This window comes from Molothrus ater, unplaced genomic scaffold, assembly GCF_012460135.2.
Source record: "Molothrus ater isolate BHLD 08-10-18 breed brown headed cowbird unplaced genomic scaffold, BPBGC_Mater_1.1 matUn_MA556, whole genome shotgun sequence".
NCBI classification, from domain to species: domain Eukaryota; kingdom Metazoa; phylum Chordata; class Aves; order Passeriformes; family Icteridae; genus Molothrus; species Molothrus ater.
The window spans coordinates 40,174-61,593 of record NW_023416547.1 but is presented as its reverse complement, the minus strand read 5'-3'; the positions used below and the strand labels follow the sequence as shown (position 1 = coordinate 61,593).

Below are 21,420 nucleotides of genomic sequence, written 5' to 3'. Positions count from 1 at the left end.
CCCGACCTTTTATGGCCAAAGCCGAGCTCGGGGCGAGGGGAAAAGCGGAATTTATCGAGGGGGGTGCAGGGGAGCGGAGCCCCCCCGTTCGAGCCCCTCCGCACCACCAAACACCGATTTTCGCCCATTTAAACCCCGCCAAAGGTGACGCCGAAAGTCCCCGTGCCCCTGAAAGCTCCGCTTTGCGCTGGGGTTTTTAATTATTTTTTGGGTTTTTTTTTTTTTGTTATTTTTGCTTCGCCCGGATTTCCTGGCTTGGCTCTACCTGCGCATCCCCCCCCGAGCTCCTCGCTGGCTCAAGGTGGGGTTGAGGCTCCTCTCGCCGCTTTTTTGTTGTTTTTTTTCTTTTCTAATTTGGCTTTTCGAAGGGGAAAATCAGCCGAGGCAGCGGACAGACGTGGCCAATAAAAAAAATCCAAAAATTACCAAAAAAAAAAAAAGAAAATAAAAATAAAATTAAAAAAAAAAAGATAAGAGGAAAAGAAAAAAAAAAAACGAAAAGGAAAAAAAAAGAAAGGAAGGAAAATGAAAAGAAAGAAAGGAAAATGAAAAGGAAAAAGGGAAAATGAAAAGGAAAAAAGGAAAATGAAAAGGAAAAAAGGGAAATGAAAAGGAAAAAGGGAAAATGAAAAGGAAAAAAGGGAAAAGAAAACTAAAAGAAAGGAAAAGCGAATCCACCTCAGTTCCGCCCGGCACCATCCCCCCGATCCGCAGCGTTTATCAAGGGGTTGTTTCCTGTCCGAATTTGTAACCATCTGTCTGTGGGGCCCGAAATGAAATCTGTGCCACAAATCTACGGTCGCACAGCCTCCGCCGAGCTGCCAGCGCCCGGAGAGGCTCCGAGAGGCGGCCGGGACCGCGGCTCGGGGGTTTGGGAGCGCTCCGTGCCGCGGGAGCGTCCCGGCGATGCCAGAATTGAAGGAAATAACAGGAGCAGGAAGCGGCTGCGCGGCCGCCGCCCCCTCCCCGCGATAGCGCTGCTGTTTCTCCTTGCAGAGTTTCCCCTTTGTGCGCCGAGCGCGCCCCAAGTTGCCAGGATTAAAGTAAAAAAAAAATTCGGGAAAAATAAAATAAAATAAATAAAATAAAATAAATAAAATCAGGTCGAGAGGGAGCGCGATGAGTGGGGAAAAAAGCGGGGGGAAAAAGGGGGGAAATGAAAAAAAGAAAAGTGGGATAAGAGGCTGAAGGGCTTAGCAGGAGCCGGGCGGATGGGGCGGCGGATGAGTTACGCAATTTCTGTGGCTCCGCGAAACGCCGGCGATTATCGGGCGCCTGCAGCCCCGCACGCAGGCTTTGGTTTTTTGGGGGGCAGAGAAATGGGATGTCCTGAAAAGGGGCAGCGAAATGGGATTTTCTGCAAAGGGGCAGAGATTGGGATTTCCTGCAAAGGGGCACAGAAATGCGATGTCCTGCAAAGGGGCACAGAAATGGGATTTCCTGCAAAGGGGCACAGAAATGCGATGTCCTGCAAGCGCAGCGATCCGCCGCAATGAAAATGTTTGCCTGGGGTTTTTCCGCCGCTCCTGGCCAATAAATCCCTCGAAATACTTTGGGAAAGCAGGGGGGAAAAAAAAAAAAGGGGGGGAAAAAAATTTCAAATTTCTCACGGCCGCCGGCTCGCAGCGCTGCTCGTTGCGATAATTTGCGGTCGAAAGGGGCTCTTGGCTGAGTTGTTTTTTTGGTTTTTTTTTTTTTTGGTTTTAAAAAGAAAATAAAACCGCGCTAATTGAAGCCGGCCGCTCGCTAATTGCGCGTCGCTGACATCTCTGGAGATTAAAAAAAAAAAATCTTTCCTCTCACTCGACCCCGGCGGGGCTCGCTCGGGGCGGCAAAAGGCGCAAACTTGACTGCCCAGGTGGGAAAAAATCCCCACGAAAACGCCGAAGGCCGGGGCAGTTTTCATCTGGCGAGGGTCAGGCCCGCGCTGTAATTGATTTGCCACCTATGATCCATTTAAATTCGAGCCGAGGGCTTAAAGCGCACTAAATCTCCCGGAATTGAGCGCTCGGCTCAGGGGTGGCTCCCATCCCATTCCCCGTCCGAGGCTCTCCAAAGGCGGAATTTGAAATTCCAAGCGCCTCCAGTCCCGGGCCAGGCTGGGTTTGGGCCGCTTCTGTTTCTTTTGGCTGCCTCGGCTCGGGCGGGGGCAGCCGGGCTCAGACAGGAGCCCTGGACTTAAGCCGGGCTTTGGGGGCTCCCATGGGCGCGGCTTTAATCGGATTTTGGCCTCACCTCCCTCCCCAAAAAAGAAAAAAAAAAACCCCAAAAATTCCAGGCTCGAGATCTGCAAAGGGAGAGCAATAAAGCGGGGAGGGGGCTCAGCTTTAATCAGATTTCGACCTCATCTTTTCAAAACAAACCCCAAAAATTCCAGGCTCGAGCAATAAAGCGGGGAGGGAGCTCAGCTTTAATCAGATTTCGACCTCATCTTATCAATAAAAACCCCAAAATTCCAGGCTCGAGCAATAAAGCGGGGAGGGGGCTCGGCTTGAACCAGATTTGGGCCTCATTTCCTCAGAGCAACCTCCCAAAATTCCAGCTTCGAGGTCTGCAGAGAAGGGGCAATAAAGCGGGGAGGGGGCTCAGCTTTAATCAGATTTCGGCGTCATCTTTTCAAAACAAACCCCAAATTCCAGGCTCGAGCAATAAAGTGGGCAGGGGGCTTATCTTTAGCCGGGTTCTGGCCTCATTTCTTCAAAAAAAACCCACAAAAAACCCACATTCCAGGTCTGCAGAGAAGGGGCAATAAAGTGGGCAGGGACTCGGTTTTAATCAGATTTTGGTTTAATCTTAAAAAAAAAACAAAACAGAAAAAAAATCAAAAACCCCAAAATTCAGACCCGAGGTCTGCAGAGGAGGAGCAATAAAGCGAGGAGGGGGCTCAGCTTTAATCAGATTTTGGCCTCATTTCCCCCCTGAAAAACCCCAAATTCAGGTTCAAGCAATGGGAGGAGGAACAAAGCGGGGAGGGGGCTCAGCTTTAATCAGATTTCGACCTCATCTTTTAAAACAACCCCAAAATTCCAGGCTCCAGCAATAAAGCGGGGAGGGCGCTTATCTTTAGCCACATTTTGGCCTCATTTCCTCAAAATCCCCAAAATTCCAGGCTCGAGCAATAAAGCGGGGAGGGCGCTTATCTTTAGCCGGATTTTGGCCTCATTTCCCCAAAAACCCCAAATTCCGGGCGCGAGGTCTGCAAAGGGGGAGCAATAAAGTGGGGAGGGGGCTCAGCTTTAATCAGATTTTGGCCTCATTTCCCCCCCCAACAAAAACCCCAAATTCCAGGCTCCAGCAATAAAGCGGGGAGGGCGCTTATCTTTAGCCGGATTTTGGCCTCATTTCCCCCAAAAACCCCAAATTCCAGGCTCCAGCAATAAAGCGGGGAGAGGGTTTATCTTTAGCCACATTTCGGCCTCATTTCCCCCAAAAACCCCAAATTCCAGGCTCCAGCAAAAGGAGTGGCAATAGCGAGGTGAGCGGGGTTATCTTTATCCCGCTTTTGGCCTCATTTCCCCAAAAACCCCAAATTCCGGGTGCGCGCGGTCTGCAAAGGGGGAGCAATAAAGCGGGGAGGGGGCTCAGCTTTAATCAGATTTTGGCCTCATTTCCCCCCCAAAAACAAAAAAAACCCAAATTCCAGGCTCCAGCAATAGGAGGGGCAGCAATAACGGGGTGAGGGGGGTTCATCTTCATCCCGATTTTGCCCTCATTTCCCCAAAAAGCCCCAAATTCCGGGCTCGAGGTGCGCGCGGGAGGGCGGCGGAGCAGAGCGGGGGCGGCGGAAGGCGCAGCCCCGGTGGCAGCCGCGGCTCGGGGCACAAACAGCGACAAACCCGGGCCGAGAGGAGCCTCTGGGGCTCCTCGGCCGAGCTCCCCTCGCCCTTTTTGTCGCGTGGTTTTTCCTGGCCCGCAGCCGGAGCGGAGCAGGGGAGGGGGGGGATGAGGGCATTAAAACAACACCCAAATATTTGGCCAGGCCGGCAGAACAGAGCGCGGCTTGTGCGGAGCTGGAGCCGCTGGGAAAGTTCCGTGCTGCTGCTTCCAATAAAAAATGAAACTCTTTTTTTACTTTTTCTTTTTTTTTTAATTTTTTTTTAATTTATTTTTTTCCCCCTTTTATTTTTTCACGGGGGAGAGCTGGAATTGCCGGCCCTTGTGAAGTGAGAGCGCAGCGGGGGTTTCCCCACCGAGGGAATTATTGCGGCCATAAAGTCAAGCCCGGAGCAGGAAAAAGAGTTGAACAAACCCCTTGTTCTTGGAAGTCAGACACAGAAACCCATTGGCGGCCGCCGAGCCTGCCCTGCACACCCAAAACCGCTTCGGAAAATAAACCCGAGCTGCTCGTTTAAAACAACGAGCCCCGAAGGTGTTAAAATTAAAAATTAAAAAAAAAAAAAAAAAAAAAAGAAAAATAATAATAAAATAAATCGCCTCTCTCTGGCAGCGCAAAACGGCCTGAAAGTTAATTTCCAGCAATTGAAGTTTAATTTACCTGACTTCCCGTGCCGTGCATAATAACCTGGTTAATGGCAGCTCGGAAAAGCAGCACTAATAACCCGCCTTTGTTCCATTAAGCAGCGCGGCTAATTATTAACGCGAAAATCAGAAAAGGCGCGGGGGCGAGCGGGGGGAGCGGGGAACGAGGGGACCTTGAGGGGACCCAAAGGCGCCCGGACCCCAAGGCTCCCCCCTGGGGAGGGAGGGGCGGTGAAACGAGGGGGGACGGAGGAGGGAGAGGCCGGGATTGCGGCACGGAACGGCTCGAGCGGGGCCGCGGCCGCTCCGGGCTCCAAATTCATTTCTTCCCCTCCTTTCTCTGCTTTCACTTTGGGGGTTTCTCGCGGCGGCGCGGAGCCCCCGGGCGCGGCGCTTTCTGGGGGAAAAGCAGGAGGATTCGGGGGCCAAACAGTTGCCAGGAAACTGCGGGGCAGGAGGAGAAAACGAGAAGGGGGAAAAGGAGCGGGAGGGAGGAACCTTTTAAAACAACAGGCGCGCATTGTCCTGCCGGGCCTACAGGAACTTAAAAGTGACCCCTGGGCTGCCCCTGTCCCCAGCGACCCCCGAGCCCCCCCGGACCCCGCCCGGGCCCGGCCCCGAGCGGCCGCTGCCAGGAGAGAGGGGCCGAGGCTCCCCTGCCTGGCGTTTTATTGCGTTTTATTGCGTTTTATTGCGTTTTATTGCACTTTATTGCGGATTATTACATTTTATTGCTTTTTATTGCGGATTATTTCTCTTTTTTTTTTTTTTTCCATTCTAATTTATTGCATTTCATTTCATTTCTTTTTATTTTATTTTTTCTCATTTTATTTATTCTTCTTTCTTTTTTTTCCTTTTTTTTACCTTATTCCATTCTATTGTATTTCATTTCATTTTATTCCATCTTATTTCATTTTATTCCAACTTATTCCATCTTATTCCATTTTATTTCATTTCATTCCTTCTTATTCCATCTTATTCCATTTTATTTCATTTTATTCCATTTTATTTCCTCTTATTCCATTTTATTCCATCTTATTCCATCTCATTTCATTTTATTTCATTTTATTCCATCTTATTTCATTTTATTCCATCTTATTCCATTTTATTTCATTTTATTTCTCCTTATTTCTTTATTTTTTCTTTTTTTTTTTTAATTTTATTTATTTTATTCCCATTATTTTTCCTATTTTTTTCCCCCTTTTTATCCAACGCTGCGCTGCCAAACCCCCCGGGCCCCTCCGGCCTCGCTCCGCCCGCCTCGTCCCCGCCGCGTCCCCTCCGCACCCGCGCACGGAGCGCCGCCATCCCGGCGGGATTTCCCATCGCCGCGCGCACCTTCGGGGCTGTCGCGACAGAGAAAATCCTCAGCTCGCTCCCAATCCGAATTCCCGCCCGCTCCAGGCGGAACAAAACCCGCGGGGGCTCCGGGCGGAGGCGAACGCTCCGCGCCCCCCGGGGCCGGGCGGGGCCGGGCGGGGCCGGGCGGGGTGGGGACCCCCCGGGAGGGGTCTCGGTGCTGGGGGAGCCTCCCGAGAGCTCCCCGAGCCCCCCCGGTGCCCCCGGTGCCCCCCGTGCCCGCGGCCGCCGACGGTAGATGGCAGCAGACGGCGGGGAATGGGCGAGCCGCGCACCGGGGCCCCCGCGGGACGTTGAATTCACTTCTCCCCAAATGAACCGGCGGGGACACCCCCGGATCACCCCCGGATCACCCCCAAATCCCCCCTCCTCCAGCCCCGGGGTTTGGTCTCGCTCGGCTCCGCTGGGAAATGGTTGAAAATCCTTCGGGGTTCCACAAGTGGTTGCCCACGCGAGGTGTGGAAGAATCGGCATAAAAATCCAGATTCCTGCCTTCAGTTATTTGTTTCTCATTTGGTTTCCCGTCCCCTGCGCGAACGGGAAGAAACAAAAGCACCGCAGGGAAAAGATGGGGGGGGGAAAAGGGAGGGCAGGAGGTTGAACCCTCGTGGGGTTTTTTTTCTGCCCCCCTCGGCCGGGGATTGATGAAAAACGGAACAGGTTCGGGGGAGAAATCGCTTTTAAAGACGGAACAGGTTCGGGGGAGAAATCGCTTTTAAAAACGGAACAGGTTCGGGGGAGAAATCGCCTTTAAAACCGTCTTTGTGTTTATCGCCATCGCTGACCCCTCGCGCACGACATCGCGGCGGGGCTGAGATCCACCCTCGCCTCACGGGGCGGTTTCGGCTGAAATCGCGGATCCGCTCCCCCTCCCTCCCTCCCGCTCCTTCATTATCCCCTCTCACAGCCACCTCCACGCGGATATTTCACAACGCACCCTCGAAATGCCGAGGGGAGCCAATGAAATGAATGAGGTTGAACCCGGCATCTCCTCGGGGCGAATTTTCCCCTGGAAGAGCAGCGGGGATTGGGGCGCGGGAGGAGAGCGCGACCTGCGCGGAACCTGGCGGGGAAGGGGAAGCCCCGCAAGAGCCGGGGCTGAACCCCGGCCCCGAAGGCGCCTTCGAGCTGCAGAACGCAATTAAAACCCGAGGAGCTTTAATTGCTTCCCAACGTCAGCTTCATCTGGGGCTTGGGGAGAGGAAAAGAGAAATCACAATAATGAGAGCGCTGCGCTCTGCGCTGCCTCCATTCCTCCATTCTTAATTCTTTTCCTCCTCCCTTTTTTTTTTCTCCTTCCCCCTCCTTTTTTCGTTGTTTTTATTTAATTTTTTTTTGTTGTTGTTGTTGTTTCGGTTTGTTTTTATTTTCCCCAGGCTGATTTTCCAGGTTTCCGCCAGCCGCCCTCTCCTCGAAGGGAAAACCACGCGCACAACGAACGCCCCTGGAGAGCCGCGCAAACCCCGAGCGGCTCCCGCGGAACCTCCGCCAAACCCGCCCCGAGACGGCGGAACTGGCGCCGGATTCTGCCAGGGGGAGGGAAAAACAAAAACCCAAACCCCAAACCAAGCCCAGAGCGACAGAACCGAGCGAACGCCACCAGTGGCACCAAGGGTCGGGGCAGGGTCCGAGCCCTGCCCAGCGAGCCCAGCCTCGCTCGGCCGCTGCCTCCAGGTGCCCTCGCCCGGCTCCTGCTCCTCCTCCCAGCCCCTCGTTGCCTTTCCCTTCCTATTTTCTGTTTCTTTTCTTCGTTTTTCCTCCCCCTTTCATTCCTCGTTTTATTTTTCCTTTTTTTTCCCCCATTATTTCTTCCTTTCCTCCCCTCGGTTTCTTTCTTTCCCCCCCTTTTTTTTCCCCCACCTTTATTTCTCTCTCGATTAATTTTTCCCTTTTTTTTCCCACCTTTATTTATCTCTCGATTATTTTTTCAATTTTTTTTTCCCCCACCTTTATTTCTCTCTCGATTATTTTTTCAATTTTTTTTTCCCCCCACCTTTATTTCTCTCTCGATGATTTTTTCCCTTTTTTTTTTTTTAATTTTTATTTTTCCACCTTTATTTCTCTCTTTTCCTCACCTCTAATCTCCGCTCTTTTTTTTCCCCCCGGCTGCAATTGTCGCTGGAGCAGATTTCCAAAAATTTCCAAAGCCTTTCATTCCTCCCTTCTTCACCACCCCACCCTTTTCCATCCCCCCCCTCCAACACCTCCTCCCCAGGCAGGAGATGAGGACCAAAACAGGAAAAACAAACATAAAAGCATCTCGACAAAACCATTTTTACATTGGAAAAATTAAAATATAAACCACATAGAGTTATATACATCACAATAAAGGAAGAGAAACGCATTCTGCCCTTACCTTTTGCCGTCCTTTCCTGCGGCAGGGGTGGGGATTTTGGGCCAGCCCAGATAAGCCTGGGCTTATCTGGCGGCTGCCAAGGCTTGTCCCGAGCTGAGCGCCGTCCGTCGCCCCCCGGGCTCCTCGGGGCCGCTCGCATTTTCCCGTCACTTGCGCGGAAAAAGGAGCAAAAAGCGCTGGCGGTGCCGCAGAGTCGCCTCTGCCCTTCCGTGAGCACCGAGATCCCAAAAGCAGCGGGGGAAACTCAGGGTGGGTGTGGGGATGGTGGGTGTGGGGGGGGGCGGTGGGATTTGAAAATTAAAATTAAAAAAAAAATTAGAGAAAAAAAAATTAGAGAAAAAAAATTAAAATATTTAAAGAATGATATTAAAAATAGCGGGGAAAGCGGTGGTAATAATTAAGGGAGAAAACAAAAATACTAAAAAAGCGGAATTGGCCGGAGGTGCTGGGATGGAGCCGAGGGGGGAGCCCGGGGGTGCGAGCGGCTCCGGGGGCCCCCCCGCGCCTCTGCCCCGCTCCGGCCCCGCCGAGCGCGCACGCGAGAGCAAAAAAACGCAAAGAGAGAGGGCGAGAGCCCTACGGAGGACACTGATCCGACCCAAGGTGCAGCGGACAGAAGAATGGTGCAATATAGCCACATGGGAAATAATAAAAAGTTCATGTTCACGGTTAGCAGTCCACATGACCGGCTCTGGCCAATCCCAGAACCCAGCCACTCATAAAGTTCTATCACAAAGTTGTAAATTTTCATAAAACAACAAGGAATTTATTGCATTTCTTCATGACCGGTTTAACAGCAGGCTTTTTCTTAGCCGCCATCTTTTTTTTCTTTTTTTTTTTTTTTAACACAAAAAAAAATATTAAAAGGAAAAAAAAATTATCAAAAAAGGGCAAAAAAGGGAATTTTTGTTTTATTTTTTATTTTTTTTCACCCCCCCCCCCGTCACCCCAAACTTGGCTTGGGTATGGGGGGGGATCGTTTGGGACAGAAAAAAAAAATAAAAATAAAATAAAATGAAACAGCGCCTGAAATTCCCGAACAATAAAACCCCCCCAGAATAAAGAGCTGCAGCTTTGGGAGGGACGGGAGCGGGGACAGGCGCAGTAAAACAGCGGGGCTGGCGATTTTGGGCTCGTTTCCCCTTTTTTGGGTCGCAATTGGCACCTCGGGGGCTGAGAGGGGCTGAAAGGAGCCCGGGGGGGTGAAAGGGAGGCAGGAAAAGCCTCGGGAGCGGCGCCTGGGGGGCTCCGAACCCCCCGGACCCCGCCCTGCGCCCCCGCCGTCCCCGGGGGGATTTTGGGGTGTCCCGGGCCGCCCCCAGGCCGGATTTGCCCTTTTTGCCTGGAATTGGCCTCAATTCCCGCTCGCCCCGGGAGGGGGGGGGGCTCCGGGAGCAGCAGAGGGGCCAGAAAATTCTGGAATGGCTCCGTTTTTTATTTATTTCACCCCCACAGCCCAGCCTGGCTCTGCACCCAGCGCTGCTGCGGAAAAAGGGGATTTGTCCCTGATTTTCCCCGGATTTTTCCCTAATTTCCCCTGGATTTTTCCCTAATTTCCCCTGGATTTTCCCCTCATTTTCCCTGGATTTTCCCCTCATTTCCCCTGGATTTTCCCCTCATTTCCCCTGGATTTTCCCCTCATTTCCCCTCGATTTTCCTCTCATTTCCCCTCGATTTTCCCCTCATTTTCCCCGGATTTTTCCGTGATTTTCCCCGAATTTTTCCCTCATTTTCCCCGGATTTTTCCCTTGATTTCCCCCGGATTTTTCCCCTGATTTTCCCCGGATTTTCCCCTCCAGACGGGAATCTGGGGGGAAAAGCGGGCGGGCGGATCCTTTATTCATTTCTTAATTACGGGATTTCCATAATTAGGGCCAGCAGCGAATCTGGGGGCGCGCAGCTCCCTGAGGTGGCGCCGGATTTTGGGGGGAAAAAAATTAAAAAAAAAAAAAAATTAAAAATCAAACGTGGCCGAGGATGCGGCGGGGCACGAAATCACCCGGGGGTGGTGGGAGGTGGAAAAGGAGCGAGGGGAGGAAGAGGAAGGAGGAGGAAGGTGCGGGGCTGCCACCGCCAGCTCCTCCCCGAGCCCCCTGAATTTGGCGTTTATTTTGCTCCTTTCACGATTATTTTAATTTTATTTATTTTTATTTTTTTATTTTTTAAAAATCCCCTTCCCTCCGCATCTCGCCGAGCAAAAAATCCCGCCGAGCCTCCGCGCCTTAACGCGAGGCGGAAATAAAGAAATAAATAAATTAATAAATTAAAAAAATAAAAAAATAAAATTAAAAGAAGAAGGCGGGGAAGGGGCAGAGCGCGGCCGAGGCGCAAATGCTTCAATTTCCAATTTCCTCGCCTTTTGTTTTGCCTTGTTGATTTTTTAAATATATTTTTTTTTTCTCTTTCTCTCTCTCCCCTTCTTCCCCCGCGCGCCTTTAATTGCTTTAATTTATTTTATGCGCGCTTTGATGCCCGGCGTTATTTGGTGCTAATGAAAGAGTTCCAGTCCGCGCTGAAGTAATTGAAGGGCGGAGGGAGAAGCTTAAAGAAGAAAATAAGAAATAAATAAAATGGCCAAAGGCGCGGCGGAATGGAGCGCAAATGGGCTCGGAGAGGCAGAGAATGGAAGCGGGGAGCGGGGGGAGTGTTTGGGGCCAGTCCGGGTTCTTTCAATTCCTTTTTTTTCCCTTTTTTTCTTTCTGCTTTTCCTTTCCTCAGGGATAACCCCAGGAACAGGGGGAGCGAGGGGCCAGAGCCCAGCCCGCGCCCCCAGAGCCCCGAGAATCAAATCTTGCTCAGGATCCTGAGCAAACCCGCGGCAAAACACCCAGATCTCGGCGGGATTGGCTGCGCCAAGGAAAAGGGGAGAAATTCAGGTGGTAAAACCGGGCTAAAGGGAAATTTCACCACCTTTATTTCAAAAAACGTGGGGGTTTAACGAGGTAAAGAGGGAGGCACCCGAGGCGCTGCGGATTGCTGGAGATCTCCTTTTTATTTCCAAGAATAATAATCACAGACGGAGGAAAATAACAATAATAATAATAATTATTATTATTAGTAATAACAAAAAAAAAGCAAGGCGCCGCCATTAAATAAAATTTGCTACTTTGATATACAACATTTGACGTGGCACAATATTAATTCCTCTGCTTTTTTTTTCTCTTTTTTTTTTGTGTTTTTAATTTTTTTTTTTCTTCCCCCTCCCCATAGAGGCTCGAACGACGAAGGTAAAAATATCCACAGACAAAAGAGCATCGCAAGGCGAAAAGAACGGCCGAGGTTCCGGGGAGGAAGGAGGGATAATAATTCCTATTATGTACAGGAGAGACTCTACGCGCTAAATGTCATTTGCGTTCGGGCTTTTCGGGCCACATTTTCTAAATTAAAGGTGCTAAACACGACCACGTTACTGCATAACCCCCCCCAAAAACCCCCGGTACACAGCCAAAGTACAAAGGACAGCGATTTACAAATTACTGCTGCTAGAGGGAGGCTCACACAGGAGAAATGCGCCTATCCCGACTCTAAAGCCACATTTAATAGGTAGATATCCTATCGTACAAAAAGCAAAAATAAAATAAACCAAAAAAAAAAAAAAAGAGGCTCTAATATAGGTAGTATTTATTTCTCAGTGTCATCAAACACAAGGTATCGCTCCTAGGGGTTCAATATCGAGGCGTTTCTCGTTTCTTTTTATCCGTAGTCCGTTTTTAATGCGGTTTTTTTGCGGGTTTCCCCCCTTTTTTTCCCCCCTTTCTCTCTCTCTCGCTTCCTGCATCCACCTCACTCCTCCTCGTCCTCCTCGGCCTCTGCCTTTTCCTGCGCTGCGGAGCCGGGGCAGGCGCTTTTGTTCTCCTTCTTCCACTTCATCCTCCGGTTCTGGAACCAGATCTTGATCTGGCGCTCGCTCAGGCACAGCGCGTGGGCGATCTCGATGCGCCTCCGCCGCGTCAGGTACCGGTTGTAGTGGAACTCCTTCTCCAGCTCCAGCGTCTGGTAGCGCGTGTACGTCTGTCTGCCGCGTTTTCTGTCCGTCCCTGGCGAAAAAACGCAGATTTGGGTCAGCTCGGGGCGTTTTGGTTTTGTTTTTTTTTTTGTTTGTTTTTTTTTGGTTTTTTTTTTGGTGTTGTTGCTCCTCTGCTGTGCCACCCAAAATCACAGCCCTGGCCAGAATTTCCTTTAATTTTGAGGGGGTTTTTTTAATTAAATTTTTTTCCTGCTGCTCGAGGCTTTCCCCACCCCCCAAACGCCCCCAAATTTAATTTGCCTCCACCTGGGTGCCAGCGCAGCCCCCGAGCCAAGAACAGAGTTCACAAAGTTCTCTGCCCTCCCAGGCTCCGCTTTCCTGCCTCGGTTTCCATGCAGAGCCCGGGAATTCGGGGTGGTTTGGAGGGGAAATGGGTGCGGGAGCAGCCGGGCAGAGAGAGGAGAGGGACAAACAGGGGGAGACCGCGGCTGCCCCCGCAAATCCCGGTGTTTGTTCTGCCCCTCATCCCCCCGGAAGGTGCGAGGTACTTTGAGTCATTCCGGGGGATGTTTTGGGGTATTTCGGGCCCTTTTCGGGCGGTTTCTCCCCGCCCAGGCCGCTCTTTTTTGGGGTGCGAGGCTGGGCAGAGCCTCAGCTCCCGGCCCGCCTTGGCCGCCGGCCCCGCTGCCTTGGAAAGGGCCCAGCTCCTGATTTTCCCCTCCACCCGACATTTCCTGGATTCCTGATGGGGAATTATTCTACAATCTGGTGTTTGTGATCGCGGGGTGTAAACTCTGCTCGGAACGTGCTCTTCCCCCGGGCAGCGGCCCCCGCGCTCCGCTTCTTCTGCTTCTTCTCCCCTTTCCCCCACAAAACCCAACCGGGTTTTTCTTTTTTCCCTTTTCCTTTTTGTGTTTTTTCTTGTTTAACAATAAAAGATCCAGGCATGAAAAGGAAAAGGAAAAAAGAAAAAAAAAAGGAAAAAAAAAAAGGGGAAAATAGCCCTGGCTAAGCTGTAAAGTAAAAATGTGCAGGTCGTGGAATGCGGGGTTGTAAAATCCGCTGAGGAGCGAGAGCCATAAAGGCTGAATGGGGATGACAACTCTATCCCTGCTCGGGGATGGAATTCCAGAGTTCCAGCAGCGGGATCGCAGCCCGGCCACCGGCAGCGGCAGGGAAGGGGGGGCTGCGAGGGCGGCAGCCCCCGTCTTACACCCCACGTGGAGATTTGGAGATTTTCTGCTTTTGGGCTCAGCTGATCCCAGAACATCCTGGTTTTGGGGGGGTTTTATTTTGAGATTTGCTGTTTCTCTCCAAAGCCTCTCCAGGGCTGATCCTCGGAGCTGACAGAGGAGTGAGAGAGGCGGGGGCTCCTTAAATCTGAGGCGGGATAAAAGCACGGATGAAGTGTTTACGAGCAGAAATATTTGGGCTTTGATAAATCAACTGTAAAAGCGGGTGAGTGATGGAGCAGGTAACGGGAAGAGGTGAGCACCAAATGAGAGCGAGGGGAGCTCCTGCCCGCCCTGCCCCGGCGGCCGCGCTGCTCTCCCGCTCCCCCCGGCCCCCGGCGCTCCGCACCGGCCCCGCCGCGGATTTTCCGCCGCCGCGGAGCGGGGATGGTGCTCGGGAGCTGTGGCTGGAAAGGGAGCCCGAGCCTCGTGTCCCACCCGTGCTGCTCCCAGGCGGGACCCCTGGGACCCCTTCTGGGCATCCCAGGGGCGTGAGGAGCCCCGGACACCGTGACCGGCCCACGAGTGACCGCGGACACCGTGACCGGACCCAGGAGGGACCACGGACACCGTGATCGGCCCCAGGAGTGACCACGGACACCGTGAGCGGACCCAGGAGGGACCAGAGACACCGTGACCGGACCCACGAGTGACTGTGGACAGAGTGACCGGCCCCAGGAGGAACCATGGACACAGGGACCGTGGACACAGTGACTGACCCCAGGAGTGACAGCGGGCACCGTGACCGGCCCCATGAGTGACCACTCACATCCTGACGAGCCCCATGAGTGACCACGGACACTGTGACCAGCCCGAGGGGTGACCACGGACACTGTGATCAGCCCCATGAGTGACCACGGACATTGTGACCAGGAGTGACCATGGAGACCCTGACCAGCCCCATGAGTGACCATGGACACCCTGACCGGTCCCATGAGTGACCACGGACACTGTGATCAGCCCCATGAGTGACCACAGACACTGTGACCACCCCATGAGTGACCACAGACACCATGGCCAGCTCAATGAGTGACCATGGACACTGTGACATGGACTGGTCCCATGAGTGACCACGGACACCCTGACCAGCCCCATGAGTGACCATGGAGACCCTGACCAGCCCCATGAGTGACCACAGACACCATGACCGACCCCATGAGTGACCATGGACACCGTGACTGGCCCGAGGGGTGACCATGGACACCGTGACTGGCCCGGGAGTGACCATGGACACCCTGACTGGCCCGAGGGGTGACCACGGACACCGTGACTGGCCCGGGAGTGACGGCGGGCACGGAACGGGCAGTGCCAGCCGGGGGGAGCGCCCTGCCCGGGCCCGGGCCCGCGCGGGGCAAAGGGACATTAATTAATGAAAGGGACATTAATTAATGAAAGGGATAGTAATTAATGAAAGGGATAGTAATTAATGAAAGGGATAGTAATTAATGAAAGGGATATTTATGAATCGTTAATTGACGGTAACGCCCCGAGCCGGAGCACGCGGGGCCCTGGAGGCTCCCGAGGGTCGGGACGGGCGCGGGGCCGCCCCCGGAGCGCCCCCAGCTCCAAAAGGGATTTAAGGGTTTTCCACGGGGGTTTGGGGGCAGAACGCGTCCCCCTTTATCTGACATCCATCCCTCCATCCATCCCTGCATCCCTGCATCCATCCATCCATCCATCCATCCATCCATCCATCCATCCATCCATCCATCCATCCATCCATCCATCCATCCATCCCTCCATGCATCCGTCCGTCCCTCTGTCCGTCCCGGTCCTGGCCGGGCTGTCACCGCTCGGGGTTTTCACAGGGGAGCGGGGATTGAGGCGCCGCTCTGCTGCCCGGGACACCGCCGGGGGCTCCCGGCCGCCCCGAGTGAAGCGCGCCGAGCCCTCGGAGCGCCCCCCGTGCGGAGCTTGGCCCCCGAGTCCCTCTGTCCATCCGCACGGCCCCGGCCTGCGCGCACGGCAGCGGCAGCAGGAGGGGTTGGCCGCGGCCGCTGCGGCTCCGTCTGTCCCTCCGCAGACAAACAGACGCAGCCCGGATGAATATTCACAGCTGAGCGCGGCTTTGGGGCGGGGGGGGCGAGCACAGGAGGGGGGTGGGGGGTGCGGCCCTGCCCCCCCCTCCCTTTCCGAGAGTGAAACGTCACGAAAGGAGCTGGGGACGACCCCCCCCCCCCCCCACCCACCAGCACCACCAGCACCCTCCTCCTCCTCCTCCGGCGAATAACTCACACTCCCCCCACCCCCAAACCCCTCTCGGGGTCCTCCCCCTCCTCGGCGAGCCCCAGCCCCCTCCCCGGCCCTACCTGTGCTCCTCATCCAGGGGTAGATTCGGAAGTTGCCGTCGCCGGGCAGCTCCGGGTCCCTCTGCTCCGCTTTGCCGCAGCTCTGCTTGGAGGCGTCTGCCGGGCACATCACGGGCAGGCTCTGCTCGAAGGGCGAGCAGTGCACGTTGAAGGAGCCGGGCTCCAGCCCGTAGCCCGAGGGGTACACGCTGGGGGGCTGCGGGTGCACGGAGCTGCCCCCGGAGTAGAGGCCGGGCATGGAGGCGGCGAAGGGAGGCGTGGATGCGGCCCCATAGCCCGCGCGTTGGCTGTTGGAGGCGAAAGCGCAAGAAGTTTGCTCGGGGAAGACTCCGGATGGGAAAACCGAACTTGCGGCTTGATATTTAGAAAATAAAGCGTTCGCATAATACAATGAACTCATAATTTGGCCGGGTGATTTGTAGGTCGGGACGTTTTAGTGTCGGTTTTACGAGGTACCGTGATATATTACGGAATTAGAGTCCAGATTTACACCAAAAAGGAGCCTTTTTCCTCCCGGCCCCGGTGACGCGCGGGCACGTGGCCGCTCCGGCGCCAATCGCCGGCCGCCCCCTCCTCGGGGGCACGGGACTGTGCGGCTGGGTTTATAAAATATGATAAATAATTGATGCCGTATAAAACCCCGCGCGATCGCCGCTGGAAGGGGTGAAACCGTGCTGGAGTCGATAAGCAACCTGTAATCAGTTTTCGGCTCGGAGCGAGGGAGAAAGAGAGGGGGGAAAAAAAAAAAAAAAGGAAAAAAAAAAAAAGAAAATACACGGAAAAGGGGAGGGGGTTACAAGCACGTTGTGCTGCCAAAGCAGCGAGGCTCTCTCGGTCTCTCTCTGCTGGAGGAAAGGGAAGGGAGTTCTATTTATCCCTTTATTGATCCCGTCTCAATTTCCCTCCTTCGCACCATTCCCTCGGCTCGGAGCTACTTCTTCTCTTTTTCTCTTTTTCTCTTTTTCTCTTTTTCTCTTTTTCTGCGGACTCGTCCATAATTCCCTCCCTCCCCTCCCCCCCTGACCCTCGCCCCCTCCTCACCCCCCCCCAAAAAAAAAAAAGAAAAAAAAAAAAAAAGAAAAAAAGACAAATGTCTCATTGATCCCTAATAGTTCCAGGCGTCCCTTTTTTTTATCCGGCCCCCAAATGCCATTCAGCTCCAGAGCTGATTTATTCCAGCGCCACGGGCTGGGAGCCGCGCACCGAGCCGGCATTTGCTGCTCTTGTCGGGGGAAATAAAGGAAATCAAGAGCGCTGGGACGGCTCGTTCCGCGTGTCCGCGGTCCCGCGGGGCGCGGGGCCCCCGCTTCAATTCCCGCAGGACAGGCGCGCACACCGCCCAAACCCAAAGATCTCCCTCTTATTTTAAATCTTTTTTATTATTATTTTTTTTAAATTCTGGGCGAGGAGGCGGCGGCCCCGGCTGGGCTGGGCTGGGCTGGGCTGGGGAGGGGGGCGCGGGGAGAAATCCGCAGGCACCGAGCGAGGCAGGAAAAGCAGACAATGGTGCGGGCTCGGCGCTGCTCTCCCCTTCCCCAAGGTTACGAGCATCCCCGGCTCAGCTGCGCTCCTCACAATGCGGCCCCAGGAGCGCCCCGGGCTGCCGGGGGAGGGCGGGCGCAGCAGAAAAGGGAAAAAAAGCCGAAAAAAAGCCACAAAAATCCCCCCCCCCCCCCCAAAAGAAAAACCCCGCCGCGAATTGACGGGAGGTTACCTGCGGCGGGGGCGTCCGGGAGCTGCCAGCAGCCGCGAGGAAGGGGAGGAAGGGGAGGAAGAGGAGCAGGAGCTCCCCGGGCCCTTCCCCTGCCGGCCCCAGCGCTGCCCTGCCCGGCCCGGCCGAGCTTTCGCCTTTTTGTCCGCGCACAAATTTTGGGTTTTTATTTCCTTTCTGTGCGAGCGGAGCGGGAGGAAGCGGAGCGGGGCGAAAGGAACGAGGTCAGGGAATGCTCGCTTGTAAACTTTATTGTAACTTTTCTTCCGCCGCTTCCAGGTTTAGACAATAGAACAAAGTGGTGAAAGAACAACAAAATATAGCATTAGTTCCCCCAATAAAGTAATTCACGTATACAGTATACATTCTTTTTCACAGTTAACCTAAAGATCACTTTACAACTTGCTTCACTGTGCGCATGCTAACTAAAGGAGAGAAAAACGCTTTTTTTTTTTTTTTTTGCTTTTTTTTTTCCCTTTTTTTTTTTTTTTTTCCTTATGGAAGAGACATTGAAAAATTGGGAAAAAAAAAAAAAAGGAAAAAAAAAACCACCAAACCCTAACCAAGGCAAAGAAGAGGAGAGAGAAAGAGAGAGATAACTATAGCATAAATAGGCAGTTTCATGTTGTTGGGATGTTTGTCTCAATAGCTACCTCCAGTACATACAGATAAACCACAACAAAAAGCAGGGCTGGGAAATCAACTCGAATTGAAATTAAAATTAAAAAAAAAAAAGGTAATAAAAAAAGTGCACGAATGTAATATCACATAACTCGTCTAGCGCTGAAAGCTATGGTAACCAACCCACCCGCCAGGCCCCCGGAAAGAAGAGAGAGACAGAGAGAAGGACAGAGAGAGGGAGAGAGAGAGAGAGCGGGGATTTATTTCACAGTCATGTTTTACAGAAGCTATTGCGTTCCACTACCGCTAGTTAATAACTGGCCAAAGGCAGCCGAGAGCTCCCGGTGCCTCCCGCCTGCCGCTCATTGTACGCGGGGCGCGGGCGAGGTGCTGCTCGCAGCGATTTTGTTTTTATTGTTTGACAGCAATAAAAGGGGTCGGGGTTGGGGTTTTTTTGTGGGTTTTCTCTTTTTTTTTTTTCTCTTTTTTTTTTCTTTTTTTGTGTTTTTTTTTCCCCCTTTTCTCTTTTCTAGGCTTTGTTTTTCTGGTTTGTTGTTTCTCTGTGTGTGTGTGTGGGGGTCCCCCCCAGCCCTCCCTCACACCAACTGCCATTAACGGGGGGCTCGGGGGCTCCTCCACCCCAGCCGCGCTCGCCTTTCAGTCCTCAAAACCCCCTTTACTTCTTGTCCGCCTTCTGTGCTTCCCCTTCCTCGTCCACCTCCTGGGCCCTTTCCATTTTCTGCTTTTCCAGTTCCTCCTGCTCGCATTTGCTGCTGGGAAACTTGTCTTTGTTGTTCTCCTTTTTCCACTTCATCCTCCTGTTCTGGAACCAGATTTTGACCTGCCTCTCTGTCAATCCCAGGGCATGCGAGACCTCGATCCTCCGTTTGCGGGTCAGGTAGGGATTAAATAGAAATTCCTTCTCCAGTTCCAGCGTCTGGTAGCGGCTGTAGGTTTGCCTCCCCCTCCTGCGTCCGGCGGCTGCTGGGGGATGGCAAAGGTTGGGGTGGGAGAAGGGGGGGGAACGAGAGAAGGAGCTTGAGAAAAACATAAACCAGGCTCGGGCGGAGGCGGCGGCAGCGCCGGGAAGGGCAGGAGAGGGAATTCCGAGTTCCAGGGGGGAGATGGCGCTCGGGGAAGGGAAGGGAAGAAGGCAAAGGGGACGGAGAGGAGGGGAAGGGAGGGGGTCACGCTCAGCCCGCCCCGGCAGCCCGGCTGGGGCTGCGCTTTGCGCATTGATTCTCACCCCCGGCCGCCCCCAAAAAAAACCCCCAAAAATTCAAATAATTAAAGATCTGCAGCCCGGAGAGAGGCGGCAGCGCGGCCGAGAGCCCGGAGCGAGCGGCGAACAGAAGCGAGGGGGCTTTTGAAGGCTATAAAAGTGCCATAAACTTTAAGGACGCTTCCTCCCACAGAAAGCCCGGCTCGCTCAGCCCCCAGAAGAAAAGGTCTCCTTCAGGGTAATTAAACTATAAAGCAATTTACAAGTGCAAAAGTTTACCCCCATCAAGCAGTAAAACCCGAAATAAAAGAGAGAGGCAGCCAAGAGAAAGGACGGGGACGGAGAGAAAAGCAAAATACGACAACACCACCAAAAAACGAGACAAACCCGAGGGGCGGGCGGGGAGCTGGGGGCTCACCTTGCGGCCGCATCCAGGGGAAGAGCTGGGTGGGAGAAGGGCTCTGCTCCGAGCTCTCCGCCTCCTCGGCGAGGCCGCCGGCCAGTTTGCAGTCCGCGTACTGCACCAGCTCGGGCTCCTGCGGCCCGAACAGGCTCTGCCGCTGCAGGGGCTCGTAGCCGTAGAAGTTGCCCGGCTCGCCATGGCACGGCACGGCGGCGCACGGGCTCTGCTGGTACGGGGAGCCCGAGAGCGACGAGGCGCCGTGGTAGAAGTCCTGCAGCTGCGGCGGGGGCTGGAAGGTGCCCCCCGCGCCGGGGCCGTACACCACGGTGGGTCTGCCCCCCAGATCCTGCGCGAAGCCACAGTCATAGTAATTGGGGCGCAGGGAGTCGCCGGTTTTGTATTTGGAGAAGAGTGAGTTGACAAAATAGGAGCTCATTTTAATTTCAATTGCGGGTCGTTTTGTTTGTTTTTTGTTTTTTTTTTTTTTTTTTCTTTTCCTCCTTCTTTCTTTCTTTCTTTTTTTGTTGTTGTTTTTTGAGCAGGCGGAAAAAAAAATTTAAAATTAAAAAAAAAATCACCCCCACAACAAACCAGACCACGAGAATCTAATAGCAAAAAAAAAAAAAAAAAATCTATGGTTATTTTTTTTCCTCGTCCTTTTTTTTTCCCTTTTTTTTCTGAGCAGGCGGAGAGAGAGAGAGAAAAAAAAAATCACAAAAAAATATTAAAAAAAAAAAATAATCGCCCCCACAACAAACAAACCAGAGCGCGAGAATCTATTAGCAAAAAAAGAAAGCGCTAAGATGCTAAGCAACGACAGTTTGTGATTTCCAGGAATATAAAAGGAGGATATAATCAAAACTCTAAGCCTGCATGATATTGAATTCTTTCCTCCCCCCCCACCCCTAAAAAAAAAAAAAAAAAAAAAAATCGCCACTTAAAGAGTTCTCGCTTTACATTTCCAAGAAGAGATGCCAGTTCATAAACAGTTTTCAGTGATTTACTTCGGCGCAAATGAGTTGTTTCATATTTTGCAGTGTCTTTTCATGATCATTTGCATCTATTACCAAAACCTCATCCTATTGGCTTCTCCTTACTCCACACGGACTCCGCACCGCATGATTGTGAGAGGAAGAGTGTGGGAGAATAAAGGAGGAAAAGCGAGCGAGGGGGAGCGAGCGAGGGAGAGGGAGGGAGAGGGGAAGGGAGAAGGAGGTGGGGTGAATATACGGATTAAATATGTTTAACTACCTCCATTAATGAGGTACCGCTCGCCTCGCGACAAATCACGCACCCGGACCACCCCAAAGATTGATTTTTGGGGAGTGCTGGAAAATTAAAGAGGAGCGCTCGCAGTCGTTAATTTGGAAATTTTAACGAGGCAGTTTGAGCCTTTTTAAATGTCAGGGTCGCTTTGGAAAACTGTAAAAGAACACGATTTAATTGCTACCAGTTTTAAAAGGTCCTATAAATGTAATTGGTATTTTAATACAAGTTATCAAATCATACAGCTTCTTATCCTAAACATATTTTAAAACAAACGAGGTAGTCATATTTAACATTTTAATGATCAATTTCCTTATTATTGATAAAGGTTTAACTATCGCACGGAGGGAATTGCGTTTGTAATAGCCCCAAAAAAGGCCGTAAACTGCTTAACAAACGATCAAGCGCCATCAAGCCGGGGCTGTTGTTGTTGTTTATGCCGCACTCCATAAAAGCCGCTCGGCTTTTACGAGTCCGCTCCTCCAGCGCCATAAA

The 21,420-nt window shown here is 52.6% G+C and overlaps 2 protein-coding genes across 3 annotated transcripts; both read right to left on the bottom strand.

Annotated features, from left to right (window-relative positions):
• Positions 1–11,777: 11,777 nt before the first annotated feature.
• On the bottom strand, positions 11,778–16,133 carry HOXB7 (homeobox B7). Its single transcript, XM_036404885.2, has 2 exons — positions 15,703–16,133; positions 11,778–12,231 (listed from the first exon to the last, which is right to left on the bottom strand). The coding sequence occupies exons 1-2, from the start codon at positions 16,100–16,102 to the stop codon at positions 11,978–11,980; spliced, it is 654 nt and encodes a 217-aa protein (XP_036260778.1). The 5' UTR covers positions 16,103–16,133; the 3' UTR covers positions 11,778–11,977.
• A 2,577-nt stretch (positions 16,134–18,710) lies between these two features.
• Positions 18,711–20,098, bottom strand: HOXB8 (homeobox B8). 2 transcript variants are annotated; one of them, XM_036404884.2, is made up of 2 exons: positions 19,675–20,098; positions 18,711–19,015 (listed from the first exon to the last, which is right to left on the bottom strand). In XM_036404884.2, the coding sequence occupies exons 1-2, from the start codon at positions 20,093–20,095 to the stop codon at positions 18,711–18,713; spliced, it is 726 nt and encodes a 241-aa protein (XP_036260777.1). In that variant the 5' UTR covers positions 20,096–20,098. The 2 variants fall into 2 exon arrangements, with proteins under 2 accessions (XP_036260777.1, XP_036260776.1); XM_036404883.1 differs by having other exon boundaries at positions 18,711–19,018; positions 19,675–20,095.
• Positions 20,099–21,420: the final 1,322 nt, after the last annotated feature.

Coding starts and splice junctions, on each gene's coding strand:
- HOXB7 (XM_036404885.2), bottom strand. CDS start 16,102: ATGAGTTCATTGTATTATGCGAACGCTTTATTTTCTAAATATCAAGCC. Junction 12,232..15,702: donor CCCCTGGATGAGGAGCACAG/GTAGGGCCGGGG, acceptor TTTTTTCGCCAG/GGACGGACAGAAAACGCGGC.
- HOXB8 (XM_036404883.1), bottom strand. CDS start 20,095: ATGAGCTCCTATTTTGTCAACTCACTCTTCTCCAAATACAAAACCGGC. Junction 19,019..19,674: donor CCCCTGGATGCGGCCGCAAG/GTGAGCCCCCAG, acceptor GCCATCCCCCAG/CAGCCGCCGGACGCAGGAGG.